General features: G+C 26.4%; 1 protein-coding gene across 3 annotated transcripts in view; it reads right to left on the bottom strand.

Annotated features, from left to right (window-relative positions):
* The window catches only part of LOC149054223 (protein furry-like), a 110,733-nt gene that overhangs the window by 32,242 nt on the left and 51,577 nt on the right, over positions 1–26,914 (bottom strand). For all 3 annotated transcript variants that reach the window (XM_089230577.1, XM_089230576.1, XM_089230575.1), the window contains 7 exons: positions 19,769–19,902; positions 17,815–17,922; positions 17,283–17,417; positions 15,940–16,304; positions 4,497–4,632; positions 4,163–4,302; positions 1,991–2,277 (listed from right to left, as the gene is read on the bottom strand). In XM_089230577.1, coding sequence (XP_089086703.1) covers positions 1,991–2,277; positions 4,163–4,302; positions 4,497–4,632; positions 15,940–16,304; positions 17,283–17,417; positions 17,815–17,922; positions 19,769–19,902 — 1,305 coding nt within the window. The remainder of the gene's footprint in view (positions 1–1,990; positions 2,278–4,162; positions 4,303–4,496; positions 4,633–15,939; positions 16,305–17,282; positions 17,418–17,814; positions 17,923–19,768; positions 19,903–26,914) is intronic.

Here is a 26,914-nt window from a genome sequence, read left to right as displayed (position 1 = left end):
AATGTTTACTTTTGACCTTTATAATGCACCAAGGATCTTCAATTTTACATCGGAAACCACCCCCAAAGTTTGAAATCGAAGTATTATTTCGACTAGTTATGCTGTACACAGACACAAAAAAAAAAAAAAAACAAAAAACAAAAAAAACACACATTATTGTAAAATCAATACATTCATCACTTCGTTCAGAATCTAAAAACTAATAATGATCGAAAACTGCATATATACCAATGAATAGTTCAACTTAAGTCGAACATTTTTGAAAATTGCATGGCGAATAGAATATATACTTATATAAACATTTTGTGTAACAATTTCATGTATCTATGGTAATTCGTTTTAAGTTACATCAAAAACCAAAATCGATTTTGTCGAAAACTGATTGTGCGTAAAATTTTCCGTTTTTCCTTAATTTTTAGTTTGTTTATTCCGATTATTTAGAATTTTTTACTTTTGACTCCATAAAATACCAACCAGATTCACTTTCTGATCGAACGAGGTACTGAAGTCAAAAATCGAAGAACTTGTAAAGATATACTGCAGTGTGTTTACGAGACGTGATTCCACTAAATATTTCAACTTTGAGACTTCAGATCGAAATGAGGTATTCGGGAGCGTACACAGAGTATCGAAAAATGCCTTTTGTGAAAACGTCAACATTTTAACCCTTTACGAACGCGCAAAATTATTTATTAAGATCTAATCATTAATTAAGCATTGATGTTTACCTACTCTGTGTACAAATAATCATTTAACGTTATGGGAATATTTAGATTTTCAAGTATAAAATGAACGCATATAGATAAAATATAGCTAAAAACAACAAATGTTTTGTACATTCTAATTTACTCCAACTTTGTTCATTTTCAAATTAAAAAGAGCGGGTAAGTGGATGTTGCTCTGCTGTACATTAGGTGGTGGGGTGGACCTCTGACTAGGGTAGGTTAGATTTGAATGCAATGATAGGTATCATTGTATACGAAAAACGATTCTGAACGGAGATGATTTGTCAGTCTATAGGATATATTCTATTTTGAAACAAATATTTTATTTTTCATTTAGGACGCGTTAGCATAAGGCATGGTTAATCAATTTTTCCAAAAACATTGCATGTAGTTATCATAATTCATAATACCTTATAATATCATAGATATACATATACCTGGTTTGAGGATAAATCGTTATCGTTACGTGATTTCATAAAAATTTTAAATTCAAACGCACTTAAAGTTTTTCCTATAATGATGCTTCGAGTTTTCTTTATAGCTACTTGAAGAAAAACTAACGGAAAACTTAGTGTTGTATTTTTAATCTTTAGTTATAAACACAAAAAATTTTATGATTTTTCAACTTCAAAATTACTTGCAAATTTTCGCGTTTTCCATAGATTTCATAAAAATTTGAACTATAAATGCTTATAAAAAAAAATTGTGCCTATTTATTCTTAAAATTTTTTAATCACTATAAGAATAACTTATGAGGAACATTGTATTAAATTTTCAAGTTTTTTGATAGGGCCAAAAAAATGTATGCACTTCAAAAAAAGTTTCAGAAAAATTGAAAATTTCAGTTGTCTATAAATATCTAAAAAAAAAAAAAAAATGCACCAAGGATATTCACTTTTACATCGAAAACCACCCCCAATGTTTGAAATTGAAGCATTATTTCGATTAGTTATGCTGTACACAGACACACACAAAAAATTTCTTTCCAAATCTGTAGATAAAAAATGTGCACTGCTATTTAAAAATAAATAGCAAGTCGTGTATCTCAAAACGTGTATAAACTTAGATGTTCTTTTAACCCGTTTCGAGCTAAGGTTGTACGAATGACATATTTGGAGGTACTTTTCAGTGTGAACACTCTGTTTATCATTAGTTTGTTATCAGAACAACAAACTGCAGTGTCGTATTTTTTTTTTTTATCAAAGTAACATTAGCCAAATAGACAGGAATCGTGTCTATAACTATTATGAATTCAGCACATTTACCTGTAAAATTATGTTGGGTGACAGGTACTGGTGGCGTTGGCAATCCAAGACTGAGGTGAATTGTATCACGGTTCAAAAGAACTTGAGCGATTGTCAGTTGGTCTGAGTTGTTAGCCAAGACTAGTAACAAGTTCAGCAACAATTGTTTGCAATGTTGGTGTACTAATGGACGACTATGATCCATGCCTAATAATGCGATGTGCAGCATCAAAGGCATATGAATGGACCAGTCTATGTCAAGCGAGTCGGATGGTAAATCTTTTAGTAACATGACAGCAATGTTGCATCTAAAAAACATTACAGGTAGAAAATATTTAAACTGACGTGAAAATCCGATGAAAATGTTTAAAGATCAATAAATAAATATTGATAACATTGCATTTATTGTTTAAATAATGTTCATTAAAAAAAATTAACAAATTACGAGAATAACGTCAAGTTAAGTATGTCTTAGTGCCTATAATATTATGTATGCTGTTTTATGAATAGAAAATTATTTTTTTTTAACAATAGAAAATGTTGAAAACAAAATTTTTTGTACATGTCATAAAACTAATACAAAAAAAAATAAAAATAAAAAATGACTCTTTAACAATACTATTTATGTAATTTTATAGAAAAATACAAATAAATATTTTTCAGAAACTAACATATTTTAAACATACAATATTTTTAAATTTTATCAATTTTTTTTAGTGAAGAATCTATAATAACTACATATTTAATTACTATTTTAATTTATAATTAATCGAAGACTGAAGTATCTAATCTAATTAATTTAAATAAATTTCAGTTTTAATGAATAATACATTCTTCACTTCGTTCAGAGTCTAAAATTAAGTTGACAATCTATACAAAGCAGAATTTACTTAGCAATTGACGTAGGACATACGCATACTGCATAATGATTACTTCATAATTTAAAACCCAAAGGATTTTTATCCCCTATTAAATAATTAAAATAAACGTTTTCGATGTTAATTAAAATTTTTAATTTTAAAACGTCAATGTTAAAATGGAATTTAATGTTTTGCGGGGGTTTTAATATTTTAATATTTTATTTTAAATAAAAATAAAAACAATTTGATTTTTTTTTTAAATTATTGAAAATGTAAGCTGTCCATAACCTATCATTACAACAATTTCGAAATAAGTAAATTCAATTATATCATTGAAATTGTCAATCTTAAATACGTATACGCTATTTAAAGTATTTGAAGAGAACCAAATTAATTAATATAGGTACACAAAGAACAAGGAAAACCGTTCTGCCATAAAGTAAAAGTATAAAGTGTTTTTTTGGCATAGAAAAATGTATAATGTTTGATTTCAATGAAAAATAATTTATTACGAATGATGACTGTGAACGTGGATGGTCAGCTTATTTTATATATTATCAAAGAATATTTTATACTTGTATATTGATAATTACACGGTGGGACCGGGCACCCGTGGTGGGTATAATTAATTTAGGTTGATATAATTACTTACCTTCAAGTCAACAACGTTGATTAATACTAATACTCGTCGTCATTATCTATTAATTTAGTATCAGTGATAGTGGAAAACCAAATCATAATATTGACGTGTAAAAAAAAATTACGTAAAATAACACAAGATAACATTTGAATGGTATTGAATACATCACGCTTAAAATAAGTCTAAATATTTTAAAAATATATTTTTGTGTGCAAATAATATACGTTATGGTGGTAATAAGTTTAAAATCCTATTATTAACATTGTTTATTAATATAAATATAAAAAATTAAAAATAAATAAATATAGTAATGCTACATTCTTATCTATCTTGTTATTTAATTAATTTTTTGAGTCAAATGTGACTTTTGTTTAAATGTAATATAAATTAAAAAAAAAGTAGTTTAAAATCCATGTAAATAATATTTTTTGACTTACAAAAAAATGACAATCAATTTTGTATTTATTTTATTTTTTTAGTTTTCAACGATTTATAAGATAACAGAACCCCAACTATAGAAACCACCTCCAAAATTTAATTTTTTCAGCATGTTGAGCTCACCTATAGGTTACGACTGATACCCACAACAACCAACACTCATAATATGTAAATCTTTTACATTTATCGCAAACCTTAGATTTTATGTTTTTTCTTCAAATTTTAAAGATGAAATGAAATTATAATTTGTCTTACCTGTGAAAACCACTGCTCGACGGAATATTAGTCGGTAGATATTCTTTTAAAGGAGCAAAATATCCTCCGTATTCGGGCATAGGTAACGGATGAGGTTGAGGAAAGTCACCGTAATTGGGCGATAATCTGTCATAACTCATCTAAAAAATTTTTATTAGATTAGATTTATAAGATCTCTTATCATAAAACCGTTTGTTGTTTTTTAAATATTTTTAAGTACACAAATAATAAATAGGTAATATAATGTATGATTTTTCATTAATAATTAAGATAACGTTTCAATCAACTCAAACTTATGTTATAAAATCTATGCAAAACGAAAAAATAATATTACCTCAGAATCTTCAACAGGACTTTGTATTTCATCTTGCAGTATTGACTGAGCCCCAAGTGTTCGTTGCCATTTAGAACTCTTGCGATTTGACGGAAATCTCGGAATGGATTTGGCTGTCGAATCTGATTTACAAGATCTAGAAAAAAATGTGTAAAAACAGAAATTTCATACAACATAAATTTTTCATAACATAAAAGCATAAATGATTATACTTTAGATATTAATCACATCATAATTTTTTACTCGGGTGGACATAGTTGAATGGGCACAAATTTATCAATTTAAAATATTACAAAAAACTAAGAACGGCAACAATCATTTATCTCGATACTTTCAAACATGCATATATATTTTAAATCAATTAAAAGTCACCATAAATTATATTGTGCGGCAATATTATAAGGCCATTGATTATTATGTAAATACTAAAAATATATAATATAACATATATTTATATTTATAAAACAAAATAATATTTAACCTTTTTTTTATTTGAGAATAATATTATGAAATAAACTTATATGAGCAGGTAAATAGAAATCTTAAAAATACCTCTCAATTAATGACTTCAATAAAGTATATTTGCAATAAGTTTATTATGTGAACGCGTCGTTTATTAATCATATTATTTAATTAGCATATAAGCTCACTGGTTTTAACAGCATTACTTCCAACATTACATTAATTAATTACTCTTATTTAAGCGTGTCTTTCATTTAATGCTTAAAACGAACATAATATTTTGTCTAATTATAAATGAGTCGTATCTGAATAAATCCAAACATTATGAATTCATGATCATGATATTTAATATAATTTGTAATTTCCACTGTCCATAATAAGCTGTTGTAAAATTATAATAATTACGAAAATTAAATTTAATGTTCAATAAATTAAGTTTTAAAATTCGCATTACTGTACAACATTTTATGAATATAATAAAGGTTGAGGGTAAAAATTATTTTAACAGAATTTGAGTCTATTAAGTATATTGGAATATATTTAAATTTTAAAGACAATAATTTGTTATCACTATTCATTTAGAACAAAGTCTTATAATAATTACAATTTTTAATAATTATTTTTACTTTTGTTAAATAACAAATAAAATACCACACAACTTCATTTAATGGGCAATCCGTCTTAACTCATCATAAGGTTAGACGCGGTAGGTATAAGCATATATATATATATATATATTACTTAGTAAGTACCTACCACACTACTACACTAGTAAACTGGCTTTATATTTAGATAAACACATAAACTGCTCGATTTGAACTATTTTGAAATAATTGCCTCGTCGACCCTTTAACAGTTAACAGCTAAAAATTCTAATAATAATCATAAATGAAGAAATTGCAGATAAAGTTGTATTAACGTTTTAATATAAAAATAAATAAGAATTACTTTGGTTTAGATCGTTTTTAGGTAAATGTAGTACAAGTACCAATTGTGTTGGTTTAGAATGCATATTTTTGTAATAACTGTAGCAGATTATTTTCAACATAATGGTTACTTATTAGTTATTTTAAATGTTTATCAGAGAGGGAGAAGTATAGGTATTGATTTTACAATCAAGTTTTTTTTTGCGCGGTTGTTTTCGATTAACACTTTTTGGAACATTTAAAAAGCTCTAAAAGCTTCATATAACGCTTTTTATAAAGGTATTTGACGAAATCTTGAAATTTTTTGCGTTAAACACAATCTCAGCTCATGATCATTTTATGGACGCTTCAATGATTTATTCTCCGATATTTATAATTACTAATAAAAAATGTTGGTAGATTCGATTATTAGTACCTACCTACATGTATTACCCTACTGAATTTCTGTACATCTCTCATCTTAAGGTTATCTCTTGTTTACAAGGTAAATTGTTAAAAGGATTTAATGCATAATAATACGTACGATTAGGGCAATCATAATATGTATATGTTATTGTGAATGTCCGCGGTTGGTGAATGCTGACAGTCACCGGTTAACGTCGTCGTGCACCAAAATCATTAGTGAATGTTTGCTTATTGATAACATTTGTGATTTTAGTAAACGTTCACTAGTGAATGTCGACATTTATACAACGATATTGGTGAATGTCGATATTATTTAATCTTATTTAGGAATAACGGAAGTTTAAAAATTAAAAAAATAGTATCATATACTATCTAGTACCTCTACATGCTGCAGTATTAGATATTGTACAAATTGATAATTTTGATCAAATGTTTTTTACCTGTACCAACTACTCTTATTTCATCTGAATAAACAATTATATCTACAAAAAAGGGCAGCTGTAGAAATGTTGCCATTTTATAAAGTACAATTGTCATGACAGTTTGTCATGCTGTTATAAGTAATAATATAAAATAATCATAATTTAAATTCCTTATAATAATAATTATTGTGGCTTGGTGAGGCGCGGTCGTACGCTCAATCTGTGGAAACGTACCGAGCGTACGTACCGGCCGCAGTTGTTAGCTCCTGGATGGGTGACCACCCGGGATTTTTAGCAAAATATCCTTGCCACACATACACAAACACGTGTTACAACCCTATCCACTTAAAAACCTACAAACAAATATATAAAAATAACCCCTACCGTACTACCACACACCCAATGGCCTATGTTGCCGCGGGTTCTCCTTACAAAAAAAAAAAAAAAATTATTATTATTATTATTATTTGATTTAATAAAACATAATATGTTGTTTCTATTTTATGATATTATATGATATATTCAACAATAGTACCTACTATAATACTATAATATTATATGTGCGAATACGTACCTACTACCAGTACTACCTACCTATGTCAACATTGACCAAAATCCTAACGTAAATGTCAACATCCACTAGTAAATCTCTGTATTATTTCAAATTGTTCAACATTCACCAATTTATTAGGTGTATGTTAACATTCGCCTGGTGACTGTCAGCATTCATCAATTGCGGACATTGACAGTACCTAACATATAAACAATAGCTAGGCACACTAATCTAGCTCAAATAAATTATAGGTATGTGAACAGACGAAATAAGCGTAACATTAAAAAAAAGCACAATGAAAATTGTGGTTAATATACTATAAAGAAGTGCCAAAAACTAATATACATTTTTTTTTCTGTCACTAATAAATAAGAACACCGAATGTAAACTTCTGAGTATACTTAACTTTATATGATGAGATTACACCAAATATTCATAAGAACAACGTTTTCTTTGTCGTATAATATGTTCTCGATAATTCGCGGGTGAATTGTTTAATCTGATTTCCTTTTAGTTTTGTAATAAAGTTCAAGAGTGGTGTACCTATAGCATATGGTGTAGTAGTGTAGTTCATTAACTTTAAATGTAATATCGTAATGCGTGCGCCTATTATTTATATCATAACTTCCTGCTTCATTTAACTGAAGATCATATATGAGATCCCGGAGTTTGCCTGATCACCGATCAACATCAAAAGTACAAACTCATTAACAAAACATTACAACAATATCGTTCTCGGTAAACTCGAAAGATTAAAGAAGACATATTTTATAAAGCACAACGTCATAAAATATGTACTTGTTTAAATCGAGAGCTTAGCCGGTTGAATTACCTCAGCAGTTATGGCAGGTATAAAAATTACCATCATACGAAACGACAAAAGCGTGTAGGTATATAGGTACAAGACTATGTTAATCGTACCCCGTTGGAACATTAAATGATATTTTTACGAATTTAGTGTAGGTAAATGCGTTTATTAATCAAGACGCATATAGGTATACTCTTAATCATAGTTAGTATAAGCGTTTTATAAATCCACAAAGAATACGAAGTTGTACCTCAGAGACGGATTTACACAATTGCCGCCCCTAGACAAATTTTTTTTTGCCGCCCCATTACGACATAGTAAAAAAACAAAATAACGAAATATGTAATGTATGGTTAGTATTTAGATAATATACGTTCCGGCAGTCGTTCGATTATTTACTTGGACGTTTATTGTTATGTATTAGTATTATAAAATAATGAAGAAATTATATTAACAAGAATATTATGTTATACAAATATTAAACATTTTCATTTTCCATCCTTCAAAGTAATCACCGTACATAAGAAAATCAAAAAGAAACCTAGAGTGTATTTTCAATAAAATATTGGCCTAAAATTGCCGTCCCTAAAAATTTGCCGCCCTAGGCAACTGCCTACTTTGCCTGACGCTAAATCCGCTACTGTTGTACAATCACTTGATATTCGTGATAAATATTTATTTTTCATAACATTTTACGTTGTAGTGCAAATATTAATAATATTTTACTGCAATACACACATACTGTTATAAACAAATAATGTGAAAGGTATAATAACATAATTTTGGTATGCTGTGTGTAAATACTTTAATATAGATATTTATATACCATGGTGAGTATATATGTATATACTTTATATAGTACAAACTTAACTACACCCGACCGTCGCATAGTTGTAGGATCAGGTACATTATACAAATAGTGGCCTTTCTAAGATTGAACTTTATATTGTTATGGAGGCCTGCGACGGACCCGCATTTTCGAATTTTAGTAAAAATGTGTTCAATCCGTAAAGATAAAAGGATAATATTTTATAATAATAATTATAATGTCTTTCCAAACTATAAAAAGTGTACTATGAAAAAAATGTTTTTATGTTGGTTTGAGTCTTGCAAATGTTCGGTAATGTATTTTAATCGTGCTTAAAAATGAAGTTAACTCTGAACTACACGCGCTACCTTAAATCACTGCTTATATAATACTGGGTTCATTTTATTTGTTCAAATTATTGAAATATGATTGTCTAAAAAACCAGTATTGACTCTAAATAAAACATAATAAAACCAGTATCGAAATCAATACCACATCTCAGCTAGAACAAATTTGTCAACCACTAGGACCAAACCCACAGGACGTTAAAAGCTTAATCTTATTCTTAAAAAAAAAAACAGAATTGTAAAAATTAATTTAATGTAATCATGTAAATACTAAAATACTAACAATGTAATCAAAAATTCGTGTATTAATGGCCTAGTTGTCGATGTATATTTCAGATCAATAATAATAATAAAAAAAAAAAAAAAAAACATAATAAATAACTACTATATATTAATTTATATCATTATGGTTTTAAATACTGTAAAAAGAAGACAAGTTTTAGTTACGATACATACATATTATATTATCATTATGATATGATAATAATATATACTATAATATTATTAAACATCTTCATAAAGTTTATTCGCATATTTAAAATGAAATTAAACGCTATAATAATAAAAGTAAAACCGAATAAATTACGTTTTTATAAGAACTATTTTAAAGTTATGAATTTAATTAAAGTATACGTATAATTTTCAACGAAAATATATAAAGCTGTTTTTTCTTATAAGTTTTTGATAATATCGACTTAGTTTAGTATTATAACTAATAACCATGCAAAAAAAAAAAAAAAACAAAACAAAGACAGTTAAAAATATTTGTGCGTTGAACTATGTCCAACTAACAATCTTACAGTAAATAAAATAATGAGTGTTGTGAAACAGTAAAATTAATTGACAAAATAACAACTAATATAATGAAGTATAGGTATATTAAATCATTGTATTATTGTTTAAAATTTAAATAACTGTGTCTATAACAACTGTTTTTGAAAATAATTAATATAACATTGAATTTTATCGGTAATTTATTTCAAACTAAGAAGTAGGTGGGTAAATTTGGTTAAGTAATTTAAAAATTAAGATTTGTGCAAAAAAATCATTTGTATGTATATACACAAATATCTGTTAATACCTAGGCAGGTCTAATGAAAATTGGTTTTGAATTTATTATTTCTACTTTTTTCAGAAAACTAAATCTTAGTAATAAATTAAATGTGCATAAAATAACATTCTATTAAATGCATATTATAAAGAATGACGATCGGATATTCACTATTTCAAAGTTGTGGAAGACAGCAATCATATCGCAAACGTGTTAAAATGTGCATAATTTTAACATGCAAAATACTCATGAAATAACTCGCAGTATAATTCACTCTTATCGTATATTTTATCATAATATATAGTCCATATAAATTCAATCGATACCCTTAAAAACAACCTCTGTTTTGAGAAAAATATATCTTTAGGTGTAACTGAATAAATGCATGAGTTTTAAATGTACAATAAAATTCTAAATTCAGATTTCTCTCGATTAAATATTTGCAAAAAATAAAATATTTTAGAAAAAAATCGCCATGAAAATGCTTTTGGTATCGACCAACTATGTATACATAGTGATAAAGAAGGTTTACTAATAACTGTTGTAGTCGGGAAATGTTCCATTTGGTTTTTGTCAGTTTAGCACAGATAGGTACCTATAACCATACTTTAAACAACATGTCATACATTTTTATCTAAAATCAATTTCAAATGTTAATCATAAAATATGATGCTCAAATTAAAGCCCGTAATCTACTCTGAAAACAGCAATAATATTAGTAAAACTAAGCTTTCAAATATCAAATGTAAAAAAAAAATATATAATTATATGTATTAAAAAAAAAAAAAATGTTTTCTTTTAAAAATACAAACATTAACTATGATGATGAATGCTATACCTTAAAAATGATTAATCTGTGTAATAACAATAAAATTGAATAATATTGTTGCTTGCACTTAAAGAAAACGCATGCAACAATGCGCCATATCATATCAAACGTCCAACCGAAATGCATAAGAATTATGCAGGATACTAAGATGCATAATTGTATTATGTATGATGAAGTTGGCACCATTTATTTTTAATTTATACTATATAACAGGTGTGGAAAATACTTTTCTAGTCACGGGCTAATAATGTGCCAGTAATATGTGTTCATATAGGAAGTACCGATATAAGTAATTTTTTCAGGGTGATAAAAGTCTTAAAAAAGTTCTTTGAAATTGTTTTAATATCATCTGCTGTTTGTCTTAATATTTTAATGAAATAAGCAGCATAAGTTTCATTAAAAAATACATTATTTTTACGTATTAATTTTAAATAATCAATTGTGGAAAACAAATTCACATATTAGGTACTATATGTTGATATATATATACGTATATATACATATGTTGGCGCGAATATTAAGCTTATTTGGAATGAGTGAATTTTTTTCAAGAACAAAATATTATGGAAGTGAGTTAACTCTTATAATTTATGATTTAATTTTTCACAAATAGTAGATAATTTTGTGAATAAGCCATTGAAAAAAAATATTTTTGCGATATGTGAAAATTTGGCCACTTCGGCACGCTTGCTATAGGTTCGTCACCTTTATTATGTAATGTATATGACCAGTGTAAAATAATATCATATATCTTGTTAGCGTCCATCAGAAAAAAATTATTATTTTGGCGCTTCATGATTTATGTAATTTTTTTTTTTTTTTTATTGATCAAAGTACCTCGTCAACTAGGCCATTAGTAAAAGAATTTTTTTTTGTTACATTTTAAGTATAAATTTTCTACATTCAATTTAATGGTACAATTTCTTTATATGATTTATAAAAATAAAAATAATTATATAGTTTATTATTAATTAAATTGTTATTCGTAATCAATTGATTATTTGAGATGTTCTAAATTTATAAAATAATGCATTGTTATATATTTAAAAATTAAAGTATTCTTTATTTGTTTAGTGATATCTTTATCCATACTGTATAAAAGCCGTCTGGCGTTAATTAGTATATATTATATATTATATATATACAAATAAAATAAATTAATTAATTAATTAATTACGTATTAATACTTATAATAAACCAACAAATTAATAACGGTTGAATAAAATTATAAATAGGCTACTTATAATAATTTATTAGGAAAATTAATTGAACACTAGTCTTATGGAATATATGCTAAGGTTAAATACCTTCGGTTATAAAAATATATAATATTGTTTGATATTAATATAGTATTCATATAATAATATTAATATATTATCGATCCTTTAATATAATAATATAAACGATAATCGTTTTAATTTGCTAAACAATAATTTTCCCGTGGTTTCATTCTAACAATAGTATTTTTACTACCTAAACAAACTGCTTTTATACTTCGTAATTTAAGTAACAATTACTTAATTTAAAAAAAAAAAATGTTTTATCCAAATTAATAACTTTCCATTGTATCAATATATATTATATTATATAATTACTGTATAAATAAGTGTAACTAATGGCCTTTGTTGTCGATGTAAATATGCTCAATAAAAAAAAAAATTACTTTATTTTTTATTGTTTTACATTATATTTAACTGTGAATACTCAAAGCATTTAAAGTTTATTTTATTGTTTTACTTTACATTTTTAAATTTTAGTTATAATTTATATACTCGAAACATTTTTTTTTTTTTTTTTTTGAAACGTAACTATTATCATTAAAAGAAATATTTAGTAATGGTTATTATGCATTACCTATTTTTGAAAAAAAATTAGGAAAAACATCAATAATTAATAGTAACAGAAAGATTTTTTAGAATTTTTAGAATTATTTCTTAGTACTTACAAAAATAGACTCTGAAACAGTTATTATAAATATTTCAAATAACAATTTTATCTAATTTAAAAAAAAAAATTAATATTTAAATTTATTTTCACTTAATTATTGCTATTTAAAATGAAAAACATTATATGGAGTAAAACAGTTTTTCATTTTTTTAAGTCAAGTTATTACGACCAATGGGTACTTCTTATTCACTCATACGTAAAAGTCACCTAATTAATAAATAACTACTTTTTCCTCATCATAAATTTGTAAAAACAGATTGTAAAAATTACTAATAAAGAAAATAATAAAAAGTTTATCTACAAGTTGATACTATTTCTTTTTTTATCAACGTATATACACTCAATCTATTAGGTTTAATTATAGACTTATAATTTAATATTATACTGTAACTATAGTCGGAAAAATTCCTTTAGTGTTTCATTGTGTTGATTTAATTACGTGAATTGTTTTAGTATTCTCTACCCATATGTTATTAAAGTTATATCTTGAGATTATGTTAATGTTTTACAATTTACGTTTTTTTTTTTTTTTTTTTTTTATATATAAGTTATAAATTACTAAATATGTTAACAAAATAGTGTATATTTTAAATGTTTAGACAGAATAAATCCATTATAAAATAGAAAAGTAAAATACATGAATTTGGTGTCATTATATGAGTCGCTTTAAATTTATAGAGATTATACAGGCGGAAATATTAGTGATGCTCAGTCTTATTGTATATTAAAATCTTACTTTACAAACGGATTCTGTTGGTACGCGGTAAATAAAGCAAAGATAAAAAAGAACATTCCATATGATTCCTTAGGTGGAATTCGATTTATATTTTATACAAAATATATACATGATTTTGTAACTACATTTTGTAATATTTTGTAAACAGTATTTCCTAAAAAATTGGGAATACCTAAAATTGTATTACAGCGAAAGTAATTTAACTAGAAACGTTAAAGTCAAAAATATATGCAGAGGATATAATACACGTTTCACCAAGGATGATAATATGATATTCATCCCCCCATAATCCCCATTCTATAATGAATATTTTAAATCCATATCATATCTATATTATAGAATAATCTATTTATAGATTTATAAGAAGTGTTTTGTGACTTGACTCACTTTTTATTTTCCAATTGTAATCACCCTTTATTTTCTATAAGCCGTAACCGTGAGTCAGATGCCTTTTTCAATAATTTTGATGTATCCAAATTGAAATTCGAATACTTGAGTAATTTAACTTTGTGTATGAAGGATAATATATCCACAATAATGAGTTTGGACTTTAGAAGACGTGATTGCAAAAATGGCTTGAACATTTTAATCTCCTCCAATATTTTATAATTTGTAAAAATGTTCCAGATATTGTAAAAGGTGTTACGAGTATATTACATTTTTTATGTTTTTGAAAAACGGTTTTTAAAGATTAATCTATATAATAATGAGAAATCGGTCACATTTTTATTAAGATACATCAATATTTTCAAAACACAAATCATCTCACGTAGCAAAGAAGATTGGTTCACGTTTTAAAAATAAGTCTGTATATAGGTAGCTATATTCTTTTAATGGGGTATACATTTAATTAAATAATTTAAATTTATCAGTTATTAGAAAACATGGGGTGGGCGTGGTTCGTGAATCGCTTGAACACACAAAGTCGTTATAAAGAAAAAAATCGATTTGATCGTGAAGCGTTAAAACTTTAAATTGCAATTCTAAGCGCTGTGATGCTGAGTTAATCATTAATAACTATAGGTTATAGCCGTTATAGGTATACAATTACCTAATCAAACATTGAAACATAATAACATGAACAATATTAAATAACTTATTATTCAATTCCCGAGAAATTCCTGGTCTTGGGAATATTAACGGGAAGTCGCACACCTGCACTAGCGCACGTGCCTACATCGCCTATACGTTAAGCCTGCAACTTAAGAGGACGTGATATCCGCATGTGTTGTTTTTACATCATAAAATACTCATAACTCGCTTTAAAATTAAAATATGATAAAAAGCCTATGGGGTTGTCTAGATAATAATCTTACCTTAAATTTTATTACAGGATAATTCACTCTAAATTTTAAATCAACAGAGCTACACGTGTTCTGCTGAGCGTAAAATTTGGTATGTTACGCACTTGTAAGACGGAGACAACACGTGCGGGTATCACGTCCTTTTAATTTAATATTATCCGCCAAAAATGCAATTTTTGTTTCCGCCAAATCTATTTCTACTTATATTATTAAGATGGTGTTTGAGAACCCCTAAAGTCTATCTGCAGTGCTATCGATCATCGATGTACGTCGGGATTCGGGATAAACCATTTGAGATTGAAAATATTAATATTAATCGATCTAATTTATATCACGTGAAATAGTGTCACTGTAATCAATATCAGAATAATTTCACGGATATTTTAATCATACATTAATAAATTAAAAACAATTTAATTTCCAATGTTCATAACAACGTATCGTTCTAAATAAGCCTTTAAAAAGGTGTATGCTACAAAATTATTCGAAGTAATAAATAATTTATGGCATTCTCAGAAATATTTGACTATATATTTATTAAATATATTAATTTGATTCAACTCAATTTAATTCAAATTCAAATTTTTGAAAATCGAATCACAAAATAAAGTCAAAAAATGTTTTGGGGATCAATGATAACCACCTCCTCGCAGTGGATCCAGGATATCTCTAAATGGTTCCCAAACTATAATTCAATACACTAGTCAGGTAGGTATAGAAACAGATTTGGCGGAAACAAAAATCGAACCTTATTCGTGAATATTTTGGTGTAAAGATTTTTGGCGGAAACGACTGACGCCCAATATTATAATATAATATAGGTAGGTAATATGATAATATCGTACCCGATTTTGGACGGGTCGTCGCCGCTGTGTCTCTTCGTGTGTATCATACCGGCGGAAGCGTGTGACGTGGTGTGCTCCGTCTCGTTCTCGTTGACGTTGGTCGACGACATGTCTGCGACCCCGCTGCCGACGCCGCCGCTACCGACCGATCCGGTGCCCGCGCCGCCGTTGGCCACGGCCGACGCGTTGTTCGAACATGTCCCCATGCCGGACGTCTTTCTCATGCTAGTCAACCGGTAGAACGGCGGCGTCTCCATCCGCTCGATCAGACAGTTGAGCGTCTCCACGGTCTGGAGTTCGGTCATCATTTCGTCCAGCAGCCTGTCCGGCCTGGACCGGGCTAGATACAGCGTGACGCGTTTCGCCTGAGCAGCCGTCGACGTGCATCGTGTTCAACAAATAGCATACTTACATTAATTGTACGTTAAAATAATATCGTAAAATTAAGACATTCGTGTGGTGTCACACTACAGACGAAAAATTTGTAATAAAACATAATATCATTATAATTGTATAATTATAATTATAATGTATTTTAACGACATGCTTATAAATATTCCAAACATAAATTCCGGGGAGGATTGAAGCGCTCATAAATCGCCAGCGCACGCACATGTCAAACGAGAAAATCTACCACCTGTTCGGCGGAGACAAAATCAATGTGCAGACGGTGTACATTATTATGAAGAAGAAAATAAATTAATAATAATAACACACACTCTTCGTTAAACTTATAAGAAAAGATACAAAGTAATTAGTCGCAATCACGAGTAGGCACTCGATAAAATTGGTAGTTAATATTATTTTAAGAACAATTGTAATATTCACCATGTAAATTATTACTATAATAATAATTTTTTTTATTAAATTCAAATAATCCGTATGAGCTTTTTATCCATTGACATTATATAGTCTCGGATTTATGTCCTCACATAAAAAAATATGTAGTGATTTTCAGTTTTTTTTTTTTTTTTGTCAAAACTGCTCATGTGAATACTTATACTAATATAAAAAGAAAATGTACTAAATATTAAATTTCACATTATAGTTAATTTCCTTTATCAGATTGTACTTATTTGTTATTAAGTTTTTCTTCCTCACATCTAGATGCACTAATAGCTAAACATTCATTAAATTTCCCCCTTCTGGTGCACCTATGTTCTATATGTCAGAGTTTAATGTACATATTATACATGCTATATATAAATAATAAATATGTATTTATTTTTATAGTGAGTTTCATTAAAATGGCCGAATCATAAAGCACTTAAAATATTTATCCCTAGGTTCAAGTTAAAGACATGAACTATATTAAATTATAAAATTTTTATTGATATACTCACGTATGGTAAGAGTTCGTGGGGCGCCATACCACTTAAAATGACCAAATACCGAATGATAACTTTTAGATTATTGGGCCAACATATACACAGCGTTGACCACACGTCTTCGATGTCTTTAGGATGCTCGTCGGCGAACTATAAATTATAAACCATACAAAGTACAAACGCTATTAAAATCAATTAATTTAATAAATAAACATATGGTTAGTTGCATATTTACAAAAATAAATTAAATTTGAGACACATAAACACAAAAAAATCCGCGAAAAAATGTAACGAAATTATTGTTATTTAATTAAATTGAATATAGCTCCAATGCTAATTTTTCTAATTAATAATCAATACATTAATTACCATTTACTCGTTTAGGTTTATAAGTATTATTAGTTGTATCTACACTAATATATGATATCTGTACTTATAATCAGTATGTCGTTTTATATCTTAAATTATACACTACACAAAATAAATAATTTTGAAACAAAATCAGATAGTATATTATACTTAGTTTAAGGAAGATTAAAATGATTACCTTGGCTGTGATGTAGAACAAATTATTTAAAACCATTTCAGTGGCTTCTACAGATCCCCAGCCTTCTCTGCCACAAGAATTTTCTTGACCATCTTCGGCAGGATAGTACTAAAAACATAAAAACAAAAAGAAAAACCTTAATTTCATATACTAAGATACCTAAAGTTAACACGAGATCCAGTCCATACGGGAGAATAGAAATATTACAAATATATTGAATTTATTATTTATTTAATTTTGATGTTGTGTAATAAACTACAATCAATACAAATATATCTTTCAAATTTCAGCATTATAAACAAAGAAAAGTAAAAAAACGGGTAAGTTATATATTATTAAAAATTTTCAAATCTTATAAATTTAAAAAGAAATTTTTTATGAATTTCTACAAAAATAATTTTCGAATTTTCGTGATTTTTACGTATGTTGTCAAAATTAAAACTTTGAATGCTTATAAAAAAAAAATTTTTGACAATATATTTCTTTTATTTTTCAACTCCTATTGTAAAAATATGTTAGGAACTTTGTATTAAATTTTCAAATCTTAGATTTAAAAAGAAAAACTTTTATGAGTTTCTATCTAAGATAATTTGAACATTTCCGTAATTTTTTCGTATTTAGTCAAAATTTAGTCAAAACTTTAAATGCTTATAAAAACAAATCGTGCGAATGTATTTTTAATATTTTTCAACTGATATTGTAACAATGTGTTAGGTGTCTTGAATTAAATTTTTAAGCTTTTCTACACAACAAATAAATTTTTATCGATATTAATTTTAAAAAAAAACTAATAATGATCGAAAACTGCAGCATATGACAATGAATAGTTTAACTTAAGTCGACATTTTTTGAAAATTGCTTGGTGGATAGAATATACTCATATAAAAATTTTGTGAAAATTACATGTATCAATGATCATTTGTTTTAAAGTCACATCAAAAACCAAAATCAATTTTGTCGAAAACTGATTGTGCGTAAAATTTCCCGTTTTTCCCTTAATTTTTAGTTTGTTTATCTCGATTATTTAGAAAAACATTAAACATTTTTTACTTTTGATCCCCCAAAGTACCAACTAGATTCACTTTCTGATCGAACGAAGTACTGAAGTCGAAAATCGAAGCACTTTTATTGCCCCAAACGTGATGACAGACACACAAAAAAAAAAACACATACATCATGGTAAAATCAATATTCCTTTGCTCCGCTCAGAACCTAAAAGTAAGTATTAAGAAAAATGTATCAAGTAAATAAACACGGAACAACGTGTTTTAAATCTTTCAATGTATTACATCGTAATCTCTTTATAATGCAGCAAAATACACGCTTCAATTATATTTTTGAAACATTTAAAGAAATCAAATGTAATGCTATAAAATCAGTTTTTAAATCCAAAATTTAAAGTGAACATAAAATCAACATAATTTATTATAACTATAAACTATAAAGTATAAAGTATAAACGAAATAAAAAACTTAGTAATTATTTCTGTCAATTATCCGTGGGATGCAACAAATATGATAATATGTACCGTGTGATTATATATATGCCTATAGCTTATTGAACATGAGAATATATATATTATATTAAATCTACTAATAAATCTTAATCAAGATTAATAACAAGTTTTTTTTTAATTTTAAAATTATATCGATTATAAGTAACAAAATATGAACTTTTTATTATTGATAATAAGCCAATTTATTCTAATTCAATAACAAAAAAAACGTGTAATATCAACTATGTATGTCTATAGTGATTATGTAAAATATGAATTTGTCGTGGCACATGCAAATATGTATATTTATGAAAGGCAATAATAATAAACCATAGGTACACATGTTGTATCTATTTAAGAATAAAATCAGTTGTCGTTTACTGTTAGCCATTATTCTATGAAGGGTTGAATAACAATATTACTATATACTAATGTACCTATATTATAGAAGGCAAGTACCTGAAAATACGATAACGGATTTGGAGGAGGCACGTTTGGATCCACTAATTCCATATTGTGTAACCAAGGAACTAAATAATGCAACAGCAACTGCCGAACTTCCGGTCTTGCTGTTTGGAATCTACACGTTATTTCTGTGAAACAAAAATTTTAATGGAGTTATAAATTATTTTAATATTAATATATAGTAATATATAAACACAACAGTCAGAATACATTTAAGATTCTTGTGTAATTTTACATTGTTCTTTTAAAGTTTTAATACGTTTTTTCCAACATCACGCTTATAATCAAAAAATAATAATTTAACCTTCACTTTGGAAATTTTTAGTACTTATTAAAATAATTAGGAAAAAAGTAATAAAAACAGCTAAAAACGAGAATGTTTACATAATACATCAATTTTTTTCTGAGTCAAACATTTTGAAAATGTAATACAATAAGGTCTCTATAAATTCTTCCGACATTTTTTATTAAACGTAAGTAATTTTCATTTTTAAAAGCGATTGAGAATATATATTTATAAATATAATAAAGTCCCTTATAAACTTGTCTTATAGAAGTATAATAATCAAAATTGTATAACACACTCAATTCTTTAATGGAAATTGTAGTTCAAATTAGACATTTAAATTTAAAATAATAATTAATTATTCTCAAACGGCTACAGATATTTAGTTATGATTCAATCAATATTAACCACAAATACTTGAAACTATTTTGTATTACGTATAGTAATATTATTATATATATAATGATCACATTTTCAAAGTATTTGTTTTAAGCTTTTTCTACCACATTAATCACTTGAAACATACTAAACAGCCGAGCCTCTTTCCTGGGTTTTTCTTTCCGATGTACTAGTTGCATATTTTCATTAAAAATCGTAATCAACTTAAACTATGCCAAAATAAGTAAATATACAAATAATTTTAAACATTAATCCCCTATACTTATTCCAATAAACATTTTTTTTTATCTTGATAATTATATTTAATTATCCAAAAAACGTATGCAATTATTTAAAGTTAGTAAGAAAGTAAAAACTAAAACTAACAAAATGATGTTTAAATATAATTAATAATAATTTACGTTAAATGGGCGGTTTTCTATATTATTAAGAATTAAAATTGTAATACTATATAATGTTATTTAAGTAATGAGTGTTACTCATATTATTGTGTTTACTAAATTCAAAAATTTACGACCATAAATTATTTTTAAATGCATTTAAATTCTAAAAATATTGTGGAAAACCGAGCATATTCACTGAGAATTATTTTTAAGTGCGATGATTTATTGTTGCTTTCATATTTATAATAATAATAAACGCAATAAATATTGACTCCTCCACGATGTACCCATCACACGCTCGGTCTCTTTACAGTATCCATGTTGCAGTCAACTGCATCGCTCTTTTCCATCATAAGCCACATTAATTTCATGTTATTATTACTTATTTGATATGGATTTTTTCCGACCGTCAATATTTGTTAAATTTATGATATTTTACACTACGCGAGTTTTATGAAGTTCTGAATAAAATTGTCATATTTCTTTTGAATTATTGTTGAGGCAAAATATTATTATTCCTACTGATGTTCAATTTTCTTAAAAAATGTATACTTGCAAAGTATTTCGTTATAAATTGGATTTCTTATGAACATTCAAACACAAATATTCGAGGTTTACTTAGCATACAATATTTTTAATATCAAAAGTATAAGTTTATAGGCCTTATCAAAGAGTAAAAGTTAAATGATACACAAAATACAGATCATAATATGTTTGATCTCTTGTAGTTTTTTATACTGAATTAAAATATTATCACCTAAAATCAGGATTATGAAACAAGTAAAAATATTAAATATTAAAAATTGTTAAAAGAATATTATGTAAGTTACAAAATGGGTTTAGCAGAGCGAGTAAAAAAAAGATTTAATTTATAAATCTATGTTTAGATGTTTGATAATGAACTTAACAATTAAAACTGATACATTTTACAATGACAAAATTACAAAATTAGTATAAATCAGAATCAAAAAATAACAGTCAATTTATTAAAATTATATTAAAAATATAAAAGATAGAAAATTCATTTTGAATATGCGAATTATATGCAGACATTGAAATAGAACCGTATTAAGTGTACAAATGATCATAATTATCTACATTATAATAAAATAAATAAATCAGATTTGAGATTTTAAAAAACACGATTAATCCAATATCTATATTAGTAAATTAACTTAAGGTATGGAATTTAATATACTATATTATGATTTTTGCAGCGTTAATGTCATACCAAATGTCAACAAATATGTCAGAACTATCGGTTAGAGTATTACGACTTATCCAGCGAAAATAAAAATATGAAAGATATAAAAAAGCATAAATAGGAAATAAATACCAACTATGACTCTCTTTACTCAAAATATAATAAGACAAACGTTAAAAATATCATTATTATTACTATTTTTTTTCTGTGAACATCGTGATTAATAGCAATAAAATACAAACATTTTAAATATTTCCAATACGTATTACTACAGTGTAGACTGTAGAGACTACACTATAAAAATGACCGGAAAACCACACAAAATCGATTGTGTCAAACTGTCAACCTTTAAGGCACATATTATTTTATCTGATACTTATCATCCTGTTAAATTTGATTGAAAATACACGTTTGGGTATTAAAAGCCACAAACATACAGACCTTTAAATCTAGCATAGTATTAATGATCACACGTCTGTTACATAATACAGTTACTTGAGTTACTTGTAGCAAATTCGAAGTCGGCCGGATAAATTTAATGATTTTCATTCACCACACTTATTATATCAAATTTTAGATTAAGGACACGATATCTATGTTTTGAATAAGTGGTTAAATTATGATATTTTTTGATTTCAGGTTAAATTATAAGCATTTTTAAATTGTAATATCTTATATATGCCTACTCATCATGCTCGCTTAAAAATTAAAATATCGTAAAAACTATAAACCATGCAGACAGACAATGATCAAACCTATAAGTTCGTTACTAAGTCAGTTCAGGTATTTATCAGAGGGGTGAAAACACATTTTATACTGCCCTATCAAAGTGTATTCGAAAATTATACTTTGACAGGGCCACATAAATGTCTAATTTTCAAATAATCGGTTTGGTAGGTGTTAACTGTAAAAACACACCATTGGGCCATATAATATGTCAGTAGATTAAATCATAATGGTAAAAAAAAAAAAATATCGTACAGTGCATTTATAAAGAACTAACCGGGCCCGGTATGACTTATTATTAATGGCCCCAATAAAGGAGAGGGAGGATTGCTATTTTCGACGGATTTTTATTATTGTATCCGATAATCGGGCGACTATTAAATTAATATGTTTTATATAATTTGCTACAATACCTAACAATGTAGTACACACGAAAATTTACTCAAAGCGACAGTGTTTCTTATGTAATAAATTAACAACACTTGAATTGTTATAAAACATTATCTTAAAGAGTAAAACATGAATTTTATAAATTATTATTTATATTCATATACGAGTAATAATAAATGGTAAACCTGCCTATATTTTTATAAGTCAATGATAATAAAAAAAAATATACATTTATAAGAAATAATAATCATTTATATTTTTTTTATTGGTGAATATTTGCAAAAATAATTGAATCGAGTGTAAATTTATTGGGAAATGAAAGAGTAATAAAGGTAATGGTTTATAAATTGCACAATCGATTTTAAAATGATTGAAGAGCGTGTAAAAAAAAAAAACGACGTTAAAGTATACCACATTTATATTATTTTAAGAACACTTTTTTTGAAGTATATAAATTATAAGTATATACGTTTCAATCGTTGACGTGCCTCAAATACTTAAAGAAATTCGAGACTATTAACTCGTTTATGCATGTTTAAGAGTTATTATTAAAATACATTAATACATATTTTTAAGCGGACATTACGCCTGCATATGACGCCTCCGTGTAACTACTACAATATAGCAATTTTACGTTCATAATAATCCATTTTATCCTGTATTGTTGATTTTAATACTAGAACGAATTGACCAGTTTTCTAACTTTAAGGAAAGAATATTAGATGAGGATTAATAAAACAAGTTTGTATGTTGATTTTTGATATTTTAATTTTAAAGCAAATTATGATTATTCTGAACGTAACATTTTCTCTATTGTAAGACAAAGTTATAACATGTGGGTATGACATAAAATCTTGTTTACTACGCAAAGCAGTTTAATCTTGACTAAAAAACATGCCGAAATAAAACAACACACATTTTTAATTTATTTTCATTATGACATTTCCTCTCAGTGTACGAATGAATAATGATATAATACTTGTTACCCGTCTAAGACATTCTGACAATACAATGTAATACGAATTTGGTATCCCAGTATTCCAAGGTTATTCAATAAATGATCAATCTAATATTAGGGATTTTAGAGCAAAGTTAAGTTCTTATTTGTTGTTGGTATTTTATGGATATATATATATATATATCTTACTAGTATAATAATATAGTGTGTATGCTACTGTACTGTATACTTTAATGAAGTTTGTAGCTATGCGATTAGGCCACCACACGTAAGCCGCAAGGCTTTGTATTTGGCAGCGTATTTTAGTAGTAGGCCAGTAAGGGTTTTATGATTTTTAAAAACCTAGTCTGGTAAGACTTAAATTTATGCTATGGAAGAAGATTTTCTTTAGTATACAATCTAAAATTGTTTGACTATATAAATCGTTGGTATAAGTATAAGTGTTATTTAAACCGCATTTAACGAGTATAAAATATACATATTATATTAACCATTAATCAGTATACATGCGTGTAATTAGCTTAACTATGGTGTATCATATGTACAGAAAAAATATTATACATGCCTACACGAAACTTCTAAAAATACTTATAGACATTAGACATTTATATATAAACGAATGTCTCGAGGGCAAAATTGCGCAACCAATCAAAATCGTTTACATTTGTTATCATTTTATTATATGATATAATCATCAACCATAGAAGTGTTATACTTAGTATATTTTAATTATAATATATACCTAAAATATATATAATAATACGAAAAAGTAACTAGGGAACCTGTAAATAAGAATATGGATAGACGATTTGTGGCCGAAAAAATAAAAGTAGAATTACTCGGTAGTAGAATAGAATGTAACGGAAGAAAATCTCTGAAGGAAGGGTTGGTATTTGGAGAAGTACAAAATATACATACTTCCGACGATTTTATCTATTAGTCACTTATTAACTACTGCTTTTAGTAATGCAACTGATATATTTCAAACATTTTAATACTTATGCGCATTTTTTATGATCATTTCTTTTTATTTAACTGTTAGTACACTTTAGGTTGACAAATATTTTAATGCGATATTTTTATTTAAAAATTATTTACTTATAAACAAACTTTTCAATAACACAAGACGTACCCAGCGACAATTATTCTTTGTTCATATTTACAATAATATAATATGGTGTAAAGAGGGATTATAAAAAGTAATTTATGATATGATATTATTATTTATTAGTGGTACCGACAAATATTAAATATTTTAGAAAATAAAAGTGCCAATTTTGAAGAGGTTATAAACTTTCTTACAATATTTATCTAATTAAAATTCTAACCGTTAAAATATTTAGTTGCAAAACAAAAATAAATAAATGCTGAATAACAAATCATATCAAACAATACAAGTGAGCAAAACTAATAAACCTATCTTCTTCGCTCTACTCATAAACTAAAATCAGTGACAACGCCATTTGAATACATAATTAAATCACAAGATTTTGGTTATAAATTCATGTTTTATTTATGATATTTTGGAACTGTAATTTCTATTATACGAATACGTAAGTACATAAACAATATTTTCACTTCTCAGCTATATTTGTATTCATACTTAAGGTAAATTATGAGCTTAAGTTATTATAGTATTTTTATATTTTGAACTGTATTTTATACACATTAAAACAATTTAATATAAACTTCGGACAGATCAAGTACACTAATGGTTTGTAAACAATTTTAATTCTTATCAGACCATTATCATACTCGTTTTTATTTTTAAAACAAACACGTCTTATACCATTTAACGGGGTTTTAACCATGCTTTTTTATTTATTTATTAAAAAAGTATAATTACAATATATATATATATATGTATATTATACACGTTAAAAAAGTAGAGTAGGCAAATTTAATAACATATTTATAGTGACAGGAATAAATGTATAATTGGGAAAGCACTTTTCAGTAGTGACAACCGACAGAAAAGCGTGATTCTAAAAATAATTTGACAACTTTTTATTTAATTATTTTTAAAAAGAAAAATCACAAATACGAGAGAAATTAAATGGTATTCATTTCAAACAGTCGAAGACAACAATAAAAGCATAAAATCTCTGTTATAAAATAATACAAACATTTTTAAATAATTATATTATACATTATTATGTTTTAGTGCAATAGGAATCACATGATACATTTAAATATAATACCTATATGCCTATCAAAAATACTAAATAATGCATTATTTAATCTTAATTTATAACATATCAGTAACAGCTTTGTTGTGCCACAGTCAAAAAAGTACTCCATGGAAAAAAAGCAGCAGTGTAAATTATTCAGTATTTATAAGTCACACATATAGCTATGTTTGCAGTATTTTCATTAAAATATAATTAAAACAATATAAATAAAAAAAACTTGCTACATCTGAAGTAGACAATATTTTCGACTCAATTTATATATTTATAATAGTGCGAGGATAATGACAACATAACTAATTGTTTTTTTCTTTATTTTTAATAGTAAATTATTGAATTATTTATAATTGAAAGGATAATTAGTTTATATTTTAAGTTAATTATGGCCGAGAATAATAATTATTTAAGTATATGTATATATTTACCCTATAATAATTTAAGATAACGAACATAATTTGTTAAATGTAGCATAATTCATAAACTAAACATACCGTTAATTAAGTTTAAAAATAACTCCAAAATATTTTTAATCATTATTTCTGAATTTTAATAATACATATAACAACAATAATATTTATAAGCAATGTTTGTATATATATATAAGT

This window comes from Diuraphis noxia, unplaced genomic scaffold (assembly GCF_037042655.1).
Source record: "Diuraphis noxia isolate RWA-SAM2 unplaced genomic scaffold, SU_Dnox_SAM2 contig0009, whole genome shotgun sequence".
Classification (NCBI taxonomy): Eukaryota; Metazoa; Arthropoda; class Insecta; order Hemiptera; family Aphididae; genus Diuraphis; species Diuraphis noxia.
The sequence above is the reverse complement of the archived record's forward strand: the minus strand, read 5'-3'. Positions and strand labels throughout refer to the sequence as shown.